General features: G+C 43.0%; 2 protein-coding genes and 2 long non-coding RNA genes across 4 annotated transcripts in view; 2 read left to right on the top strand and 2 right to left on the bottom strand.

The window, feature by feature from the left end:
* LOC144327005 (tripartite motif-containing protein 54-like) overlaps nucleotides 1-1,783 on the top strand; it is a 5,778-nt gene extending 3,995 nt beyond the window's left edge. Inside the window, exon 4 of the mRNA XM_077924887.1 lies at nucleotides 1,162-1,783. Coding sequence (XP_077781013.1) covers nucleotides 1,162-1,773 — 612 coding nt within the window. The 3' untranslated portion in view covers nucleotides 1,774-1,783. The remainder of the gene's footprint in view (nucleotides 1-1,161) is intronic.
* Nucleotides 1-7,519, bottom strand: part of LOC144327006 (uncharacterized) — a 15,224-nt gene extending 7,705 nt beyond the window's left edge. The window contains exon 1 of the long non-coding RNA XR_013391970.1: nucleotides 6,840-7,519. This is a non-coding gene — a long non-coding RNA (uncharacterized LOC144327006). The remainder of the gene's footprint in view (nucleotides 1-6,839) is intronic.
* LOC114591666 (uncharacterized) lies at nucleotides 6,415-16,415 on the top strand. The gene is made up of 4 exons (XR_013391969.1): nucleotides 6,415-6,523; nucleotides 8,061-8,328; nucleotides 9,881-13,999; nucleotides 14,377-16,415. It is a non-coding gene; the product is annotated as an uncharacterized LOC114591666 (long non-coding RNA).
* On the bottom strand, nucleotides 13,463-22,419 carry LOC144327004 (F-box/WD repeat-containing protein 12-like). The gene is made up of 10 exons (XM_077924886.1): nucleotides 22,211-22,419; nucleotides 21,075-21,112; nucleotides 20,038-20,198; nucleotides 19,402-19,523; nucleotides 17,536-17,745; nucleotides 17,122-17,283; nucleotides 16,077-16,284; nucleotides 15,088-15,269; nucleotides 14,855-14,982; nucleotides 13,463-13,770 (listed from the first exon to the last, which is right to left on the bottom strand). Exons 1-10 carry the CDS (start codon nucleotides 22,301-22,303, stop codon nucleotides 13,677-13,679), a joined length of 1,398 nt encoding a protein of 465 aa, XP_077781012.1. The 5' UTR covers nucleotides 22,304-22,419; the 3' UTR covers nucleotides 13,463-13,676.

The raw sequence follows: 22,419 nt of genomic DNA, 5'->3' as shown, positions 1-22,419 counted from the left end.
ACAGCAGTATCTGCAAAGCTAGGAGGAGGCTCGAAGCAAAAACCAAACCAAACTGGCAAGGCAGCAATGTCATTGCCAGGCAACACCTTGGGGACATAGAAGTCAACTCATTGAGTGTTACAGGGGAAGGGGATAAATAAAAGCTCTTGGACACTTGGACAGCTGTCAGGAAGCACAACCCAAGTCCCTTTCTGGATTTTCTTGGGACTGGATATGAATAGGGATTGGTGGGTGAGGCATACCCGCCTGCATCCATCTCACTGGCCCAGCCCTGCGAGTCCAGGGATTCTTCCTGTTGTTGTTGTTTAGTTGTGTCCAACTCTTTGTGACCCCATGGACCAGAGCACGCCAGGCACTCCTGTCTTCCACTGCCTCCCACAGTTTGGTCAAATTCATGCTGGTAGCTTCGAGAACACTGTCCAACCATCTCGTCCTCTGTCGTCCCCTTCTCCTTGTGCCCTCCATCTTTCCCAACATCAGGGTCTTTTCCAGGGAGTCTTCTCTTCTCATGAGGTGGCCCAAGTATTGGAGCCTCAGCTTCAAGATCTGTCCTTCCAGTGAGCACTCAGGGCTGATTTCCTTAAGAATGGATTTGATCTTCTTGCAGTCCATGGGACTCTCAAGAGTCTCCTCCAACACCAGGATTCTTCCTAGAAGGCAGCAAAACACACTTCTTCTCTTCATCTTCTCTGACTATTCTGGTCTTTGAGTTAGAGGACAATAACAGCGGCATAAAGTTAAGATTTCTCAAAGATTGGCAACTTTTCCTTCTCCTTTTGTGAAGATGTTATACATTTTCTGTCACCATATGCCATTCCCATATATGGGCAACCACATAGGCAGACTGCACAGTCACAGTTGACTGTAGGTGGCTAGAAAGTACAACTTCTCAGCTAACTCGTCATTGTTTTGTTAAAGAACAGCATGCTGCCTTTTCAGTAGCAGAATTTGAGTGCACAGTCTTTTAGAGACTCATAGATGCCTCCAGAAAAGTTTACGCTATTATATCCTTGATATAGGCCAAAGGGCTTTCTTTGCAATGTATCTGGGGATTACCATTTACCAATAATTGCTTTGAATAATGAAGCTGAAGTAGTTTTAAAAATGTTTAAATTGTACTTTCTGGGCATTACTAAGAAATTCTATATCATACTTCAACAGGAAATTGAAATGCTGATCAATGAACTTACGGATACTGCTGCTGAAGTCAAGGTTGTTATCGATGCCACTGGAGCAGGCTTACTGAAAGGGATCCGGCAGAGAATGACTGAACTCAAAGCAATATTAGGCAAAGAGTATTCTATCAAAGTAGAAAACCTTCAGCAGCTGGCAAATGAGCTTGAAGTCCCAAGAAACCTTTATCAAGAAATGAAAACTCTCTTGGAGCAGCATTCAAATTCAGTGCATTTTCTCCAAGAGGATAAAATACTCAGAAGCAAGATAGAGAAACTTGCAAAAGGAAATTCCTTATACCCAAACAAAAAAGATTATCATATTTCCGTTGGGCAATATTTTAAAGACTTGCTCAAAGCCACCCATATCAACAACTATGTCTCCTCTAATTCCGATGAAACACCTACAAGGTCAGATGAGCTCCCTGATGTGTTCAGGCCAGAATTTCCCACATTTTCTTTTTCTGATGAAATGTGTAATGAGTCCTTCTACGTAAAATTATTGGATTTTTTCCAAAAAGCAAACGAAACAAAGCAAGATCTTAATCAAAATGTCTCCCGTAGGGATAACAATATTACACCAAATAGGAATGACATCTAATTGGAAACAGAATCAATATCAAGGCAAGCCATGGAATAGGTAATGCTTTAGAAGCAAGACCTCCAAGAGCAAAATAATTTATTAAAAAAAGAAACAGAAACAAATGTTCTTCTAATCGATTTTCACTACTCATTAGCAAATAAAATATTTATAGATGCAACCACATGACATAGCATTTGACACATATTGTGTTGGGCCCTGCTAATTAATCATCATCACCCTTACATAATTATTTGAAAAAAGGTCACTGGTAAAATTCAAGAGGAGGATACAACAATGCTTAAATAATGGCTACAGGATTGTACTTTTAATATTGCTGTCATCTGGCCTCACTAATTAACTTGTAGACTAATTGTTAGAAACCCAAACTCTCTACAACTCCAGTTTACTTTGCTTAGAAGAACCTTCCATAGCCAGTTCTAGAAAACTGATTTTGACAGATAAATTTGAGTAAAGAGAATTCATTTCACATATGCAAGTGGAAGAGATGTTCAAAATTAAAATATACGTTTGGGTCAGGATAAACTTTTTATTCTCACCACAAAGTGATTAAATATAATCATTAGCAGCAACTGTAGAATGCCAGATAAAATCAACTCCAAAAGAAATAAACAAGTCAGTCATATGCTGCAACATCATAGCCACACAACATTTTCAGCATTTCAACATTTGCTGCCAATCTCCCTTTGGGTGATCTGAGGCAACAAAATGGTTTTCTGTTAGTCAGTTTAGGTCTTCAGTGAGACAGTGAGACAGATGTAGTGATTTACTGGTGAAGGGAACATTGAAATTGTAGTGAGCCAACTTATGATTGTCTCAAATATGGTGCCAAGGTTTTCAGGTGTGAATGACACATTTTGAGGCATAGCTGCATCACAAAAATGTCACTGATGGTTATTCTTACAGATGTCCTGTATTTCACGAAATGAAACCACAATTTAAAAAACTGAAGTATTTCTGAGCATTGTATGAAAAACACTTGGTCTCAGTTCTTTCTTAACCACAGCGTAATAATTTTCAGGGGGAGAGGGGACTGTTTTTGTGTGTGCACATCAGATATAGCATATATATTTCGTAAATCAAGCTGTTTTATTTGTACCTTCCAGAGCTGGGTCTTCTGTTCAAATACATGAGTGCTGCAGACATCCATAAATTAATTTTCCATTTAAAATGCAATTTATATTTTCTTGATTATTACTTGCATGCATCTCAAAACTAGAAGTTGTGGTTTATATGCAAGTGTGTCATTCATGAAAAATATGCTGGTCATGATAAGACACAACTCTTATTTCCAAAGTGTGGCAGAATGAATGGAAGTTACTCTATGTGTAAAGTGATCACCTGAGAGATTATTATAAACATTGCTGCAACAGCTGCAAAACAACTGTAAAGTGCTTGTTAAGCAATTAGTCATAACAGTGGCAAGTATCCATATATATATATATATATATATATAGAGAGAGAGAGAGAGAGAGAGAGAGAGAGAGAGTGTGAGTAGCCTAGGTTTTGGACAATCCACTCTGCCAGAACAGCAGATTCCATGTCTTAATCTGTGTTCTGCTGTGTTAGTACAGTACTTAGTCTGCTGTTTGATAAAAACGAACCAAGCAGTTTTAAAAACAACTTATTTCAAATATTTATTTTTAAATTACTGACAATTTAGTAAAACCCCTTATATGAGCAACTAGATTTTAGAACAAAAGCATTACTACTGCAGATTACTTTATGACTGGGCAAGGTACAGAACAATGGTGTATATGCAACAGAAATAGAGGTTCTATTAATTCAATAGTGACTAATTGTCACTCCTTGTTGAGTCAGCTTCCATTCATCTATTGATAGGCTCAAACTAATATATTCAATGAACAAAAATATTCCAGTTCAAAAATATACTGTTACCTGTTACTCTATTAAAAATTCTTTTTCTCTAGTTCAGCATGTGCTATGGCAACAGGAAACCATTTTCCTATTGTACCAGTTTGTCACCAATGCTATAATTTCATAGCCAAAAGATAATTTGGCTTATACTATCAGCAAAATTTACTAACATGAAGTAAAATGATATTGCTTAGTATATAAAGCATTCTTTCTTCTCATTCTGGCAAGGGAGTTTGCAGGGCATTTATTTCGTCTTAAATATATATCGCCAAAATTAGGTGCAAAGGAGAATATTTCTGCTTGTAGGTGTTTATAGTTCTTATTAGGGTAAGGTTCAAGTTTCAAGTCTGAATCAGAATCATTCAGCTGAAATGACCAGAACATAGCTGTCAACTTTTCCCTTTTCTTGCGAGGAATCCTATTCGGAATAAGGGAATTTCCCTTAAAAAAAGGGAAACGTTGACAGCTATGGACCAGAAACTCATCCCACCTAACCCAATTGATCCAAGGCATGACCCTTAACGAACAAGCTCTTCTCTACATGCATGCATAATACATGCAGCTACATACCGCTTCAGCAATATGGGACTCATGCTCCCTCTTGTGATAGAAAACAGAACTGAAGTTGCACTACCTTGCTTTCCAACAATTCAGAGTACTGTAGTTTGACCCACTCCTGCACTGACACAGCAGTTCATATAATGAAATGGTCCCAGCACGGACACAAGAGTGCGGCTTACGCATCTGAACCGGTCCAGAGTCTCACCCAAGGCACAAGAATGAAGGTAACAATTTGCATTAAATTATCTCAGGAGCGGGTATGGTTAGGTAGCCACACTCCTTGCTCTTTGGTTAAATGATTTAGATGATTGCCCAACTACTTGATCTGAGGAGGCAGACCTCACACCTACTGTGGATCACAGAGCCCTCATACTAGTTTTGTTCTCTCTTGCCTTGTATGCTACCCCTGGGAGCTATTTCAGAGAAGTTCGTTTTGCCTGCTGATTCTTGCATCTATCCTCAAGGGTTGAGGCTATTAAGTATAGGTTAAAAGATGCTGAGAATAGTAAATCATCCTGAAGTTCTCAGTGTTTACATAAGTGGCCTTTTTAATGTATTTTTCTTGTCTGGTCCATGTCTTGGCCTGAGCTCAAATCCAGTCCTAGTCCTAAACTAAATCCTGCTGTCAATCCAATGTTTTCTGTTCCCGATTCTATATTCTTGTTTTCTGCAATTCTCAGCAACTCTGTTCTCTCAGCAATTCTGCAGTAGTGAGCCAATACCTTATAATCAATAACAGAAAATGCCACAGAACTGCTGGTAAGATTGATGGGGCACAATGAGCTTCACATAGAAATGACAGGTGCAGTTCAGCTCTCCATAACCAGATAAAAAAGCCAGGCTACAAGGTTTCACTTTAACGACTAATTAACTTAAAGTAAGGCAGAGGGAAAACGGAATTTAATATATGGGGTGGAGGAGTGCACTTTACAGAAAAAGGGGAAGGAGGTAAATCAAGGAAGCCCAAACACAATCGTTTGTGTCCCCTCATGTGAACTTCTGCTTTCCTGCCCACATGTGCTAAAGCAATCTTGGTATTTCATGAGGTTGCAGTCAAAATCCCATATTCTGAGAAGTGAGCTTGGAACTAAGAAATAATGTTGGTTTATTTTGCCCTTAACCGTTGCATGAAGTAGAGCACTGGCAGGAAGCATGAAATATAAAGCACAAAAGTCATGCAGTTCGAGGATGGGAAGAGCACCAACTTTTAGACTAACCGTGAGAATTGAGCCCATAAATATGGTACACCCTGCATATGCAGAGTGTCTTTACAGTCTCCGAATTTGCCATGTATTAGGTAAGCTGTAGGTGGTGCTGTATATCTTTTAAATACCAGGTGCAAAGAATGGACACAACAGAAATCCTCCTCAAAATGTATCACGTATGAAAGTGCAAAGTATTCTCTGATTATTCTCCTGCAATACACTGGCAGAGCTGGCACCCTCCCCACCCCTTGCCACTGCCTTACAGATTAGGCAAGTGGAAAAGAGTTTATCCTTAGGCAAGTTACAACAGAAGAGATGGGAAAACCAGACGCTGTTGGCGTGCAACCCTCATCACCTCTGACCATTTAGATTCCTCACTGACGGCAGCCCAAGCATCTTGCACTACCCGAAAGGCTAACAAATTTAAAGCTGCATCTCTTCACTGCACTTCTGAGGAAACATGCACAGGGTCGTGTCTATTAACGATGCCCTGCTCAAGGCTCCACGAGACTCCTCGGCTGCTTCTAACTCCTCCTCAGCACAGCCGGCTGCCAGCAGCCTTTGTCAGAGTGAGACCAAAGCCGCGGCAGCTATCAATTCTGGCGCCTGCAGACTTGAGAGGAAGGGGGGCGGGTTTTAGCTCCGAGGAAGGACGCAGAGAGGACGGCGAGGAGGCAGTACGTGACTCCCCGGCCAGTCCTCGTTCCCTCCGAGTGGGCAAAGCCGAGGGCGCTCTCCCATTAGGAGAGGGCGGAGCAGGGGCCAAGGAATTTGAGCACCAACCAGGTAGGGCAGGCTGACACAGGAGCCCCCACTCCTCCAATCAGAAGACACGATCTTGCACTAGGGCGGGGACACGGGCTGCGTGCTCCAATGACAGCGAACAAGCGTGGGTGACTGACTGGTCACGCTCCTTCCCTTAATTCGGCACACGCCGCGGGGGCGGAGTTTTTCCATTCTTCCGAGGTGGGGGGGGGGGCGGCGTCATCAGTCTTTTTTCCCGTGATCCACTGCGGGGAAAGGCGGTAGCGCTGCTGCAGGAGCAGCACCATCGACGGCGGTTCTTCCATCCGGGTCTTGGGTGGCGCTGGGTCATCCTTCTGCAGGTACCGGTGTGTGTGTGAGAGAGAGATGGGGGAATAAGGGAGGGAGCGCTGAGGGAAAAAGCAGCAGCGGTCCTTCCACTGAGGGAGCCGGCGCTGTTCCCGTGCGCGCGGGAGAGGGAAGAGCCCCTCAGGTTACCCCCGAGTTCCCGGCTACGGAGGAGCGGGGAAGAACCTCCGCTTTCCCTCTTCGCGTTCCAGTCACAGACCCTCCCCGCCGCCTCCTTCCCCGTCAGCTTCTCTAGCCCGCTTCCCCGCTCTCTTCCATTCTCTCTCCCCCTCCACCCCTCCCATTGCCGCCGCGCCTTCCCTGACAAACCTGAGACTCCGGGAAACCCCGCCCACTAAGCGACCGCCGATTGGCTGCTCGTCGGTCACCCTCCGTTGCTGTTGGCCGAGGGCGCTTGGCTTGTACGTGTCGCGTCACTTCCCGTAGCAAGTTCGCGGTGGGCGAGAGAGAGAGAGAGAGAGACCTTGGCTTGTGTGAGGGCGGGATGGAAGGGAAGAGAGAAAGTGGGTGGGGCGCGAGGTGATGCTGCGGCGGGGACTCCCGAGTAAGATGGGGGAAAGCCCCGCCCCGTCTCTCTCCCTCTCGGCACCCCTTTTTCCCGCCTACTGCCGGCCGAAAACCGTCGCTGCTTCCTTCTCGCGCTCATCCTCCTGTGCGCCCCCCCCTCGCCGCTTCAACGTTCCCTCCCTCCCTCCCATTGGCTGGAACGTTGGGCCCCGAGAGCCCCTGGGCGAAGAAAGGCCTGCGAGGCGGGCGCCCTCCCCCCCCCCCGGGCATTCTACGGTGGACGGGAGGGAGGGAGGGGAGGAGGAGCAGGAGGTGGGCTGTTTCTTGGCAAGCGGCTCCCTTACCACGAGGCGCGCCGCCTCTCCTTCCCGCGCGTTCTCCTCCCTCCCTTGTGCCTGGCATCGCAGGCTGAGGGCAAGGATCGTGCGCCCGCCGGCTTACCTCCGAGTAAACCGCCGGCCTAGGGCCTCAGTAGGTCTTCCCTCGGCATCAAATGGCCCTTCTGAGACTGGCAGCAGGGCGGGACTGCGGGGTGGTCTCCTGCATGTCCTTGGGGGCTGGAAGGCTGCATTAACTTTGTATGCGTATGTATGTATGTATGTATGTATGTATGTTAACTTTGGAAATCGGGGAAGGTGAGTGGCTTTCCCATGCTGTGGCCGCTGACTTTTTGTTTTACCACCGAGTTGCTGGTGGTTAGGAGGGAGAAAGGGTAGGACGGTTTTGGAAGGTGGCACCTCTGGCACAGCTTAATCCTCAAATTCCCAATTTTAGATAGTGGCTTATGGCAGTTTTTAGAGCTACATGTCCCAAAGCTTCAGACCTCTTTACGATATGGGGCGGATGTGTTTTGTCCCTTGCACTTCTGCTTCTGGGCTGCGTTCCTTGTTATATCCCGTTTGTGGGTAGGTAGAAAGGTTGCAAAGGGACTCGTTTGCTTTCTCTGGCAAAACATCAATTGCATTGGTAGGAAAATATGACCATATAGATTGACAGTCTGTAATAATATCTGCTTCTTTACAGTTGAGGAAGGACAAACATTAGCCTCAGATGTGGTGGCTGGACTTGGCATTGAAGATGATAAAGGAAAGTACTTGGAAACAGTTTTATGGGGTTTGTAAATCCTTGGGGGTAGTTGGCTTGTTAAGCAGTTTGCTGAACTTCTCCAGCTGTCTGGTGTGTGGGAAAGTGGGAAGACAGAAAGCACAAAGTTTCGGAAGAAGGGAAGGAAGCTCAGAGATGATAGACTTCAGGAAACAACTGCCTTCTGGGATACTTGAATAAACATACTGTAGGTTGTTAGAAGCAATTTATTTCTTTAGAATTTGATTTATATTTAGTTGATAAAATTGATATTACCAAACTACATTTCATTGATGGACATTGATCAGTTGAAAGTGTAATCTGTGCTTAACGTTAGGTCAGATAAAATTGAGTTTATGAATGGCATTGATAAACAGTATAGAGGAGCTAGTGATATATTTTTTATATACTGGATGCATTTTGTAGTACAGTCCTCCACCAACCTGATGTTCTCCATGTGTTCCAACTGTTTCAGCTATAACTCATTGTCCCTGACTAATGATTGTGCTGTTTGGGGCCAATGTGCATTGAGAGTCCAAAAAATCTTGAAGGACACTGGGCTGGGGAAGGCTGCTGTAGTGCTACACTGCAGTAAAAATTGTATTTTGCAAAGATGCAAGTGCTGATCTATGTAAACATAATGAAATTGGCTTTGATGCTGGAGACATTTATTCAGTTTCAGAACTTGCAAAACTGAATATAGGGTGCTTGAGACAATTCCATCTCTGACTAAGCAGGGTTGGAACTGACAAGAAGCTAAACAGAAGACTGGAGAATAAAGTTTGTATAGCAGCTTTCACAGTAGTAGTTGGGTCATTAAATTATGTGTGTTTCAAGAAATAATAAACTAGTGCAAAGCAGGGTAAAACTTTGCAAGGCAAACTAGGGCCAAATGGCTACTTTTCATTTTAACGTGAATTAATGTGAGTTGGGTTTAGTCCAGACTTTGGGCATCTGCCTGAGAACTCATAGATTATGACACCAGTGCTGCATCCACTGTTTCTCCCAGTCTGGTTCTTACTGCTGTTAAATTTCTTGGAGAAACACATTAGGGTATTGTGGGAAATCCAAATGTTGAGTGTTTCACAGCCACTTTAGATTATTCCACTGCTTCTGCCAGTAAACCTGTTTTGGGTGTGTTTCCATTGGTATACTTCCCCCATCATCTTCCCAGGGCATGTGGGCAGGAGGCTTTTTTAGGTCTTAGCAGATCAGTGCCTCTTCTCATCTGCCATGTGAACACTCCCTCATTTTCCTTTCTGCCTTTATAGAGTACTGACAGTGGAGGCCTAATACTGATAGTCCTCTCCATAACAGCTAGGATGGGACTTTTATTCTGGGAATGGGCCTCCCTCTCCACCTGCAGAGGGAGACTTGAAATTTTTTATTGCTATCCACACAAAAATACAGAATTGTTTTAAAATATTTTAGGTACTATTATTTGAGTCATCATCAAGGCCCAGTGCTTCGGTTTCTGTGCATGTCTAATGAGAACACTTTAAGAAAATGCACAAGAAATTGTAGATGTTTTAATTAAAAGCAGTTGTTCAGTAAGGAGATGTGACTGAATCATACTGTAAAATAATAATTTTAAAAGTCAATTTAACTGCATATGATAAAAGATTCCAATTATTTTTGTTCCGAGTACTACTTATATGGAGTATGCTTTTAGAGATTTAAATATTGCTGTGATATAATGCTCTAGAAATTTTAAAATTTTATTTTAAAATGTGTGTTATATTTCCTTGCTTTGAGGGTAGTGGGTTGCCTCTGTTTCTTCTGTGAATGGGAGAACTCCTTACATTAGTGCAAGGGATGAATATCCAGAGAAGGCTCCCAAAGAAGAAAGAGGAGGTAATTTTTGTTGAGTCTTTGTAACCTCGCACCACCTCTCTTCCACTGTTCCAGAAGCTCTCTGAAAACCGGAATTTCGGAGAGGAGAAGGAATAGTAAAAAATCATCTTGCCCCCTCATCTTCCAGTGGGTGTATCCTGTGGATAGAGTTCCACTAATGGGAACTCTGGATTCAAACCATTATAACTAATAAAAAGCCCCACAAATAAGAAAGCAACGTCATTCTATTCTCAGCAGTAAAGAGAAATTAAACCATATTATACCTTCTTTTTGTGCTGGTATGATTCAGCCATTAGAAAAATGTGGGATGATATTTCCTAATAGCTTATCCCTGACTACATTGAACAGAAACCAGTTTCCTCCGAACCCCTCCTTGGTATGTCATGAAGAGCTTCATATAGCAATCAGATTTTCTTTTTAATATTCAAAAGCTGACTACATCATAGAGATTTTTGGCTTCTTCCAGTAAAGGAGTAAGAATGTTCTTGAGTTCCAAAAATAGGAAACTTTAAAAACTTGTTGCATTTAATTACATTCCAAAACTCACTTGTCAAATTCTTTGCATATAGACAGTATTGATTTCTGAACTGCATCTTCCTTTAGAATAAGCTGGAGGATTGATTTCCTGCACTACTTGTGTAATATTATGACACTTACCATATAGTTGAAGTTTATATTTTTTTGGAGGGTTTTTCATTAACCTTTCTTCCTCCTTTCAGGTTTGAGTGAGGAACAGGAAGAAGAATATTGTATTGTAGTTCCGTTGCTTGAACATTTACAGTCTACTGAATGTTGCTATCCAGAGAAGTGTCTACGGTTTAACCATTCTTTTATCCATCAGCTATTTTTGTGTGTGAGTGTTTTAAAAAGTATTTAAATGACTTGACCTCTTCGAAGCATTCAGGTAAACTTGTTCTTTTTAAGAACATAATCAACATACCTTAAGTGAAGATACCTGCGCTGTGGGATGAGGTAGTAGGTTGTATAGTTTTTAGGGTCATACCCACCACTGGGAGATAACTATACAGTCTACTGTCTTTCCTAAAGAGGCAGACAATCATCAGTGATAGCTGTATGGCTTTGTTACTGGCTATACAATTACAACTGGGAGGCTGTAATGATGGCTCACCGGACACACTTGTCAAGGAAATGTGGACTCAAAGAGTTGGATCCTGAGGAACATGAGTGGAAAGCTGCTTGTGGAAAGGGACTTCTATCATCTCCTCACCATCTGTTCCTTCTTAGAGTCAGGGGGCCTCCTGAAAGGTGTGAACTATGTGGGGAGCAGACCTGAATTGGCCAGAGGTACCTTGTGCAAAGTGTGCCTTTATCCACTGATGTTGTTTTCCCTTCTCTGAACCAGGGCCAATAGGCAAAGTTGAGGCATCCTCCTCAGGAGGCAGCCCCCACCTCATTCTCCCAAGCTAGTCTGCTGCCCTGGGCAAAATAGAGGAAACGGTTCTGAAGTAAGATGTGCCTGCCAGTCCAGCTGGATCTTTATATGAAATGGAACTGTATCATCATTTGTTTAGGGCAGCAAATTGTATTGGGCTGGCCCACTGGTGCCCTATTCCGCACTGTTTAGGATATCCTTCCAGAGGCTTTTTGTGAAGTGCAGGTGAGAGGAGATGGAGATGTCCCCATCTGCAAGTAAGTCTCAGGATCCAGTCTATGGGCAGGTAGACTCAGAACAAATTAACTGGAAATAGAACCCTTCTAAATATATTTCTCTTATCAGGTTGAGGTAGTAGATTGTATAGTTGTAGGGCAGTTATTTTGCCCTCTTCAGGAGATAACTATACAATCTATTGCCTTCCTTGAGGAGTAAAAATTCTGCAGTGTTTTTGCTGAGTTTACCAGCAACCTTGGTGGGACCTCTCTTAATGGAAAATAAATGAAATGATTTGCACAGAAGATCTGTAACTAAATGCAACTCTATTTTTCAGCATTAATTTGATCATTTCAGGTATCTGCATCTTGAAAATATGTGCCACTTGGTTTGATCTGAGTTGGATTAAAAAAACAAGTGTTTTGTTTAAGTTTAATTGGGAGGATATTAAGTATGTATACTATTAATGATATAACAAAGGACTAGCAGTGAATGGCTTTGTACTTACGTAGCAAGTGGTTCACCTTCTATAGTAATTGAACACATACAATTGTGATACAGCATCTTGCCTTATGTTGTATAAAGTTTGTCTTTCACTACAGCTAATCTTTTTCTTTTCTTTTTTGAAGGATTGCTGAAGAAGTGGTGGGTTCCTAGGAAGAGGTAGTAGGTTGCATAGTTTTAGGGCAGTGGTTTTGCCCGCAAGGAGTTAACTATACAACCTGCTGCCTTTCTTAGGGCTTTAATATTACAACAGGATGATATTGGCTCAGTTTTAAATCTTCCTTCACTAGGTTGTGGTTTAAGGTTTGGAATACTTGCTAGAAAAGTTTTGTTCACGGAGTAAGCCAAAAAAATATGGGGAAACCTTGAGCTACCTTTTAGCCTACAGAATGCATCTTTGGCTTTTTGCTAAGAGAATTCTATGGTACAAAGTATTCTATCCAAACTGAGTAGAAAAGAAAATGGTGTAATGGTTTAAACTCTCAAGGCTCCAAAGTGTCATATGTTTAAGAAGTACTTAAGAAAGTAAACTAGGCTGCTCAATAAACGGCTTTGTAGTGGTACATTCTGTTTCCTGTTTTATGTTGCCTTTCTCCAACACCCCAGTAGATAAAACTGGAAAATGAGATTTTAATGAACAGTGTTGATTATCTAACTGTAGTGTTCACACGTGTCCAATTTTTCAGCATGGCATTTTGGTAAGAGTCTGTAATTCTCCTTGAAGCAGCTGCTCCATATAAGCTGTGCTGCTCTTGCTAGGGCCTTAAATTGGTTGCGTGGTCCTACCCCCCACATTTAGGAGTTCTCACATGTCTGCATTGTTTAGCTGTGAAACCAACTTTGAATGAGGGTTTCGTCCAATGCTGCACCTATGGAGTTTTGCTCAGGCAACTGGAGTTCCCTTGCTCTCCTGCTGCACTCTCACAATCTCATCTGGAGCAGATTGAGAGTGTACAAGCACTTTGGTATTTCAAATTGTAGCAGTGCCCTGTGCCAGGCCAAAATTTGGCGCCCCACCTCTAGCCTTCTGTTCTGCTCAATTCACTACTTCATAGTTGCGGTGCCCCTCTAGGCGCCCTTAATCTGCCTCTGATGCAAGGGGGCTGGAGGGAAACGTTCAGTTTTGCAGAGCAGCAGTGTTGGATATGACCTTGAGTGCTTTATCTTAGAAACTGAACTGAGGTGTACACTATGGTAGATTGGACCCATGTTACTTCGCCCCGCAAAAAAACTTCAGAAAATATTTGCTAATCTGGTCCATTGTACTCTCACATTATATCTTGCCATTTAATAAAATTACTGCCTTTTTCCAGACTGAGATGGAATTTCATGAAAGTCGTGTATTTTTAAAGAGCAAGGAAAAAGATAACTGACAACCCCTTCAATAGTTTATTGTTGATCTAAAAACATCAAAGCTTGGATTTCACTGCATGCTTTTGTTTTCAAGTGGCATGAAATGTTATAAATCATACTGACATTTTGTCTCTAGATTACACATGGGCTGCATCATGTGATGATGAATTCACTTGAGAGTTAATTGACAGGCAAACAAAACTAACACGACTGTAAAATGAGAGAAACATTAAGTCTTACAAGTTAAAGGAGTATGCTCTTAAGATGTCTCCATTTCCAGCCACCACACCAACAATGCTCACATCATCACAAGCCACACTTCTAAAGCCACTAGAAGAGGAAAAAATATATAGCTCACAGTACTTGGCACAATCTAGTACTTACATTTAACTACTTCGACATATTGAAACAAACTCAATTCTGTTTTAGTATGAGAAGTTAAATTGCAGGTTTCTGAGATTTTGCAGTGGGTTTTTTATGTTGCCTTGCTAAGCATAGCCCCAGTTTTGCCCTGTTTCAAAGCTGAGTTACTACAATATTTTTTAAGCCTGAGTAGTAGGTTAGTTGGGGACGCGGGTGGCGCTGTGGGTAAAAGCCTCAGCGCCTAGGGCTTGCCGATCGAAAGGTCGGCGGTTCGAATCCCCGCAGCGGGGTGCGCTCCCGTCGTTCAGTCCCAGCGCCTGCCAACCTAGCAGTTCGAAAGCACTCCCGGGTGCAAGTAGATAAATAGGGACCGCTTACTAGCGGGAAGGTAAACGGCGTTTCCGTGTGCGGCTCTGGCTCGCCAGAGCAGCGATGTCACGCTGGCCACGTGACCCGGAAGTGTCTCCGGACAGCGCTGGCCCCCGGCCTCTTGAGTGAGATGGGCGCACAACCCTAGAGTCTGTCAAGACTGGCCCGTACGGGCAGGGGTACCTTTACCTTTACCTTTAGTAGGTTAGTTCTGTGTTCTTTACAACAGAGTTGGTTTATCCCTTGGCTGTAAGCTTCACTGCTTGCAAAGATTAAATTGGGGGATGAGGAAAGCCATGGATGACACAGGCAAAAAACTGCACATAGCTTTTATCTACCCCTCATGGTCCTAAATGGGGGAAAGGGGATGTTGAATGGGACTTTGTGTCAAGGGGTCCAGTCATAAGGGAAAGCAAAGCAATCCCCAGAGCCTTTGTATAATTCACATATCACTGTCTTTAAACCCTGGCCCATAGCTCCTGTGATGTAGTATCACTATACTTTAGACTGATTTTCAAAAAACAATTGAACTGAAGTCTTCCATATAAATACAGTTCAAACTAGCATTTGGGGTCACAGATGTGCTTTTATTCTCAAATCTGCCTTCTACTATAGATGTATTTAGCAAGAAAGTGATAGGTGCTCTGATCTTACTGCAATTTGCAAAATGTTTCAAACTTACTTTGACCATCTGTGGGATCCTCCTAGTAAGTGGTAGCGACCGTTCAGCAAAGATGATTTGTTGTCATTTTTCCAGGAGTACACACGAAGTGAGAGGTCCATGGATGATGTGACAACATGAAAAGGATCCTGGTTGGGGGTGGGTGGATGCAAATTAAAGCCTTTTAGTTAAATATTTAGTGTACAGAACAGAAATAAATAATAGTAGCAGTAAGTAATAGTAACTGTATATACCACCCAGATTGATGTAATAGAATTGTGGTGATCTTTGAAAGCCATTAATTCAGTTCCTGACAGAGTGTATAGTTTCAGCTCTGGTCCAGTTGCTAAAAGAATAGTTTGTTTGCCAAATCCTTTCATAATCGTCTCTCCAATCCGTAGTTGTGCTGCTAATGTGAAGTCTGCAACCTGTCGAGCTTTTGCATAAAAACAATTTTAGCATTGAAATTTCTGCTCTGTTTACTGTGAAGAGTACTGCAACAGTGCTCACCAGTATATTAGTCAGTTCACTATTCTCTGAATTTTGAGCTACATATTGTGTATCGAGAACATTGTGCTGATTCAGACCCAAGCTAGCAGTTCTGTCTATTGTGCTGCTATGGACAGGAATGAAAACAGATAGGGAACACTGATTAAGAAAACAAGTTGCCTAAAGGAATAAATTTGTCAATTGGGTATTATCTGCTGAGCTTGACAAAACACCACTATATAAAATTAGGGACATAGGAAGGCCATTGGTCTGTGTAGTTCAGTGTCGTCAACACTGGCTGGCAGCATTTCTCCAGATTTTCAGGCAGTTGTCTCTGCCAAACCTATGTGGAGAAGTTAGAGACTGAACCTGGACCTTCTACTTCCTACTACAGCACATGCTCTAGTCCTGAACTGTCCTTTCCCATGCATTTTGTTATTCAGCTCTGACACAGTGCAGCCAAGTCCCTGCTTTTATGGCTTACCATGCACAGAAAGACAAAGGCTGAAATCCCTTCCATGTCTATTCAGAAATAAGCCCCATTGAATTTAGTGAGCTTATTTGCACGTAAGTGGGTTGGAATTGCAACCAACATTTCAAAACAAATACTCTGTTCCTCTTCACCTATACAAGAAAGGTCCACCTGACAATTCATTTCCTTTTCAATAGCAATTCAGTTCAGGGTGTTTTCTGGATTGCTGCTGAATAAAAGGATAAATTACCTTCTGCTAGACAACAGTTTGAAGAAACTTACCTGTAATACTCATTTTATATTTAGACTTCTTCTCAATGTGTATATCTAAGCTCACAATGTGAAAATTCATCTCTTCATTATGCAGCACAGCTACTCTTGCGGGTTCTGCGGGTAACCAGCAGGTGTCAAGGCACTGACCTCTGATCGGAAGAGGACTAGATAACACTTCATCATCTACAGAATTAGTTGCAGAATGTGTATAAACCACCTGTTACATATACAAAAACAAGCATTAACACACAATAGCTGGGATCCAAAGAGCTGCTTATGGTATACTTGGATAGCCCAAGTGAGGATTTTCATTTTGAATTTTATGCAATAAATTATTTTGAACTTTGAGTTACAGAGCTTCATGGCACATCACAAATGGTGTTTGATACTTCCTTCAGGGTTGTATCCCTACATGCCCTCCAAGTGTCTTGCCACAGGGTTGGGAGGGGGAATGACTGCCATTGTGCGTCAAATCATACAAGGTTCAGCCTCTCCCACTCCCCATCTCTGGAGAGGCAGGAAGGGGAAGCTCTGTGAATGAGACATTTTTCTTTTGCCCAAGTAAAGATTGCTCATTATGTGGCATGGAGATTTGAGTGGAATTTCGTTTACAATAATTGCAAGTTTATGAGAAAAAAAGCCACAAAATAGTGGTAACTTTGCTAGGACCAACTAAATGCCACAACACAGTGAGCAAGTTTTCAAGCTCTCCAGAACACTTTAGGCTAGATGGGAAGCCTAAGGTGTAACCTCATGAAGATGGGGAGGGAAGGACACAAATACTAGGCAAAGTGTTGACACACCAAAGTAGTTTACAGTTTGTAACAGTTTTAAGTCTAAAGATGATGGGTTAAATCTAAAATTGCATTCAGCGGTTACAGGTTGTTTCCCTTTTAAATAGCCATGTGGAATGGGAGGAAATCAAGACTGCAGCATGCAGGGAAGGAGGAATTTAACCCTTTCTCCTGCACCACAATCCCAACTGAATCCCCACCATGACCCTGAAGTTGATGTTAGTCTCAACAAATGCTCAAATGCTGCAGCATAACAGTACCTTTGGTGGTAAAGCATTATCTGTAGGGCGAGCAACTATCCATAGACCATCGGGTGAACAAAGCAATGAATCTATGCCACAGTTTTGGAACAGTTGTGTGGATGAAATTTGGCTTAAATCGGCAGCTGCTAACGTATAGAGTTTACCTCCTCCGGTGCCTACCTAAACCAAGGAAGGAAGCACAGAAAATATAGTTAATGATGATTACTTCGCAGCGACATGCAAAAAATTCAACTGTGGATTACCAATTTCTGTTGAGTCACCGATTGCTGGATTTCTTGCAAAAACAAAGGAATAGCTCTGATCCAGCCCTGAGTTGCAACAACTTTAAAAACTACTATTCCATATTTTTAAGCAGGCTTTCGGCAAGCTAACAGGAAGTTTGTTTCAAACTGTCAGCCGTGCTGCACTTACCGTTAAGAATGGCTTGCTGTTTATTGTGTAGGCAACCACAGAGCATGATGAGGATGATACTGAAAATGTTGCAAGCTCTTCCCCTGTCTCTCCATGCCAGAGTTTGATTATCCCATGACAGTCTATTGTAGCCACCAATTTATCTGAAGGAAACGTGGCAATGTTTTGCAGTCCATTTTCCTGCTGGGGACTTGACCAAATCTGTGTACCCTGTTTAAAAAACACAAAATGGTGCCATTCGTGCCTCACTTATTTCCAATTCTCTATTATCTTCAGACCATTTCATTTAACACATCTGTGTTATGCATGGCATGCAGTCCTAACCCCATTCGACCAAGACCAAGGCTAGATATGCTTCAAACCTTTAAAGCACACACCCCCACCTGAGAATTCTGGGAATTGTAGTTTACTTCTACAGACCCATACTTCCAAGCACCCTTAAACTCAACTCTCAGGATCCTGTGTGTGTGGAGCAGGGGGTACTTTAATAGTCTGGTGTGTATGTTGCCTAAGACCCAACTATACAGATTTCTCTGATGGTGTATTTTCAAGTATGTTCTATACGCCAACTTTTTTCGGTGTGGAGTCGGTAAGAAAAAAAGGAAACGAACACATGCTGTAGAAAAGTTAGCGTATTTGTTGCCTTCTTTCATCTTTACCTTGCTGAAACATGTTCACTTGATTTATTTGCACATCAGAACATAATGACTCAGTCTCCTTCATTGTATTTCAAAGTCCTGATCTGCAGCCAAAAATATTCTAACACAATTCATTTCAAATAAATGGATGCTTCCTTTGTATCAGACTTTTGTCCTCCATATTGCCATCAACGTCATGCCAACAGCCTTTAAAAAAATGTGCCATGTCAGTTTCTGGAATTTTAGTTTTCTTCCTTTCTACTTTCATTGGGCTGCACCCAGCTTTGTCCTCCTGTGAACAGAAAGGATTCTTCCAGGAAAGGGGCTGAGATTCAGCAGAGGCTCCCACTGGAGGACAGGAAGTTGTCATTTTCAACCATACTCCCCCAGCCTCCTGCACTCCTAGAAGTCATGGGTATTGCCAGGGAGTACAGGTAATCAAGGAAATAAATAGAAATAACTAAATGACCAATTGTGTCGCAGATAACTCGATTCTGCCCTCTTAAAATAAATCCTGGCTACGTCCATGCTAGAAATGCTTTCCCTTTAAGCCCTTTCTCCAGCAGGATAATCCCTTTTCCACCCATCTCTTTTTAAATATCTCAAAGCCACTACTTTAAAACAGCAACTGCCTTGAAAGTAAAGGTAAAGGGACCCCTGACCATTAGGTCCAGTCGTGACCGACTCTGGGGTTCCGGCGCTCATCTCACTTTATTGGCCGAGGGAGCCGGCGTTTGTCAGCAGACAGCTTCCCGGTCATGTGGTCAGGATGACTAAGCCACTTCTGGCGAACCAGAGCAGCGCATGGAAACGCCGTTTACCTTGCCGCTGGAGCAGTACCTATTTATCTACTTGCACTATGATGTGCTTTCAAACTGCTAGGTTGGCAGGAGCAGGGACCGAGTAACGGGAGCTCACCCCGTCACGGGGATTCCAACTGCCGACCTTCTGATTGGCAAGTCCTAGGCTCTGTGGTTTAACCCACAGCGCCACCCGTGTCCCGGCTTGAAAGGTGGCAGATAAATGCCTTGAAAGGTGGCAGATAAATGTCATAACTAACTAAACAAACAAACAAATAACAAACAATTTGAGCTGCCTGGGCTTTCCTTCCTTTTCCTCTTTGAAGTAATTCTGAATATAAGTGTGATCACCCCTTGGCACCAATCAGAAATATTTACCTTCCTTTTTAAAATCCACCATTCATCTTTTACACGTTCTTTTGTCCTACCTCTTGGACGTTCCATGCCCTGACTGTGCCATCAGAAGAAGTGGTACACACAACAGACTTGACATTTCCTGTTGCAAATGTGTGCTCGTTCTCTGATAGGTAAGCCATACCAGTTATCGTTCCTATAACAACATGAACAGAATTTTTAAAAACTGAGCATAATTTCATTATGAAAACAACCATCTGGTGGGTTTTCTGATACTGCATACACGTGGCATATTATAAATCTGCAATAAACACCCAACATAATTTTATTTATTTAAAATCTTATAAACACACACATACATGCATGTATATCTCTATACCACATTCCATCCAGTCATATATTTCATAACTCTGCTTCATTAAACTCAATGTATTTCCGATTTCAGCAGTGAGAAGGGATTTATTTTAAATACTTGCTCCATATGCACATCACACGGAGGGACCATGTTTTTCATCCAAATCTTCCCCCTACCCATTTCACCTCCCCTGTCAAATTAGTAAGGTTAGGCATCATTACTGTATATCAAATCTTTTTTTACCGACTCCATTATGGTAGTTATTTTCAATGAATATAAAAATAAGTAGAGAGGGAGTGATATGTGTTTCTATTTCAGGAAATTAATTTATGAGTTTTTACCACACTTAGCCTACCTGTATGTCCTCTCATCGCTTTACATGTGTAGTCAACTGAAGGCCGTCCAGATATCTTTTTATGCTCAAGATTAGAGCGGTGGAGATAGTACTTTTTCCATGTCTGCATTCCTGGGATCACTGAGATATTGCAGAAGGCCCATCGTCTTAGACACATATTTCTATAAATTTAAAGAGTGGCAGATTTATCTTGAAATTTTAAAATCCTTCCTCCAGAGCAGTTTCAATGAATGAGGCAGAAATGATTGACAACCATCATCTGCCGTCGTTAGATAAAAAGCAAATGGCTACAAAGTCTGGATTTCATTCATTTACATATTGTTACAATGTACGGCATTGCAAAAATCTGCTCCTTCCTCCCCATTGCCTCATCTAAAATTCTGATTCCAGCCTTCTTCATTTTGAGCTTTCCTACATCCTCTCCAGTCCTTTCTCCTCAATACAGAATTCTGCTGCCAAATAATTTATCCCTTTCATATCTAGCACAAACTCTTGTCTGCAAGTTTAATGCAGTGGCAGGGAACCTCAGGTGGGGGTCAAATGCAGCCCTCCAAGCCTCCCCAGACCCACCGCCTCCTCTCCCCAAGCCCAAGCCCTCACTGACCCTGCTATGTATCTTGTCCTTCCTCCTCCCAACCCATGTTTTCTGTAGCTATGTACACTCTATACATTTAAAGCACATTTTAAGCATGTCCTCATCCCAAGAATCATGGCTGTAGCTTTGGGAGGGGCAAGCTATAGTTTCCAAGATATTGTGTGTGTGTGCTTTGTGCATTAAATGCATGGTGTGTATTAATCATCATTCTCAGCTGTAACGAAGTTCCTCACATCCATTGCTTGCCACCCTTGTTTTGACTTTCCCCCAGACCTCTTTCTGTCTTCTAGCCATGTTCGTTGGTTCACCAGAGGGGACTTGGCTATGTTGTCCTTATCGAACTCTGCTGAGTTCCATGTACGCAAATGGTGCTGTGTTCTCAGTAATAAGTAAACTGAATGCACCAAACCCAAATATTAAAATAGATAAGAAGTGCACTAACCTCCAAAGAGAAGAGGTCTCTGCAGCTTCATTCCATGTCTAAAACAAGAAAGCAGGACAGGTTTTAGAGGAAGTTCTTCAAGATTCAGGGGACTTAGTCACATAGTGGAGTCACTTGAGCAAAGTGCTTGCAGTTTCATTCAGCCAGTCTGTTATTTGTCTTACCTCAAAGTCCCAGGGTGACTTACAATAAAAGTAATAAAGTACCTAACACACCACAGTAACAAGCAATAAATATAAAACAGAGCAATGAGGCTTAGGCACGTCTTACTTCAAAGTACTAAGTTGTACATTTAAGCATTTGTAACCCCCCCCCCCAAAAAAAAGTTCTGCTTTAAGCAATCATAAAAGTGATATTCATTCAGCAGGTGAAGTTTTTCCTGTCATGCAAATACAATGATGGGGGAAACTTTTGTCAGCTTAACGTCTGCTTGTCACACAGGTGGCAAGAGGCCCCGAAGCATCGCTTGGGAAGGTTGCAATCCTAGAAGCTTCCCATTAACATCTTGCAGAAACAGAAGCGCCAGAAGGACCATCGCTTGGATCAGCGGCTTTCGCTCTTACTGGCTGCATTGCCAGCACTGCAGAAACATCGAGGGTGGGGCCGGCTTGAAAACAGAAAGCAAAGAGTTTCCAGGAAGCGCGCAGGCGCACGCGCCTGTCTTGTTCGGGGGATTTCCACATTGGCCGGGGATACTGTTGCGCGCTTTGCTGAATCCAGTGTGTTGCTGCAGGATCTTCTCCCCGCTTTTAATTACTACTGTGTCGCGACGCTGGACGGGGACGCGCTGTCAGAATGGGACGTCCGGAATCCGGATCTCGCCCTCTTAAGTTCGCTCGTTAATAAAAGCAAGGGGGGGGGGGCGGGCAAAATTGTACAAGGGGAAGAAGAAGAGGAGGAAGCTGGGGAGAGAAGGGTTGCAGTGATTTGGGACGTCATACATCCATTAAAACAGGAAGATCGTGCTCCAAGTATTTGAAGAAAGCTGGAGCAAGCGCGCCTGCTACTGGCGCATTTGGCTTGGAGAGGTCGTTATGGGGAGCCCTCTTCCCCACTTCCCGTGATCGAAGTGGAGAAAGATGTTCTCTCCACCCGTGGCGAATTTGGGGGCACTTGCAACCGGCGCTGCAACGCACCTTATTCACTTGGGCTGCTCTGAGTAGATCCGGTGGCTCCAGGTATGAGAACAGGTGGATGATGCAGTCCAGGGTCAGCGTCTCAGCGCTCATCTTCCCTCCGAGATCCCCCGCCACGCACAAGCGGAGTCCGGACGCTCCTCTTCCCACCCCGCCCCTGTCCGGTCAGCCTGGTAGCGAAGGCGGGGCGAGGGCGTCACGTTCCGTAG

The sequence above is a fragment of the Podarcis muralis genome, chromosome 2 (assembly GCF_964188315.1).
Source record: "Podarcis muralis chromosome 2, rPodMur119.hap1.1, whole genome shotgun sequence".
NCBI lineage: Eukaryota > Metazoa > Chordata > Lepidosauria > Squamata > Lacertidae > Podarcis > Podarcis muralis.
The sequence above is the reverse complement of the archived record's forward strand: the minus strand, read 5'-3'. Positions and strand labels throughout refer to the sequence as shown.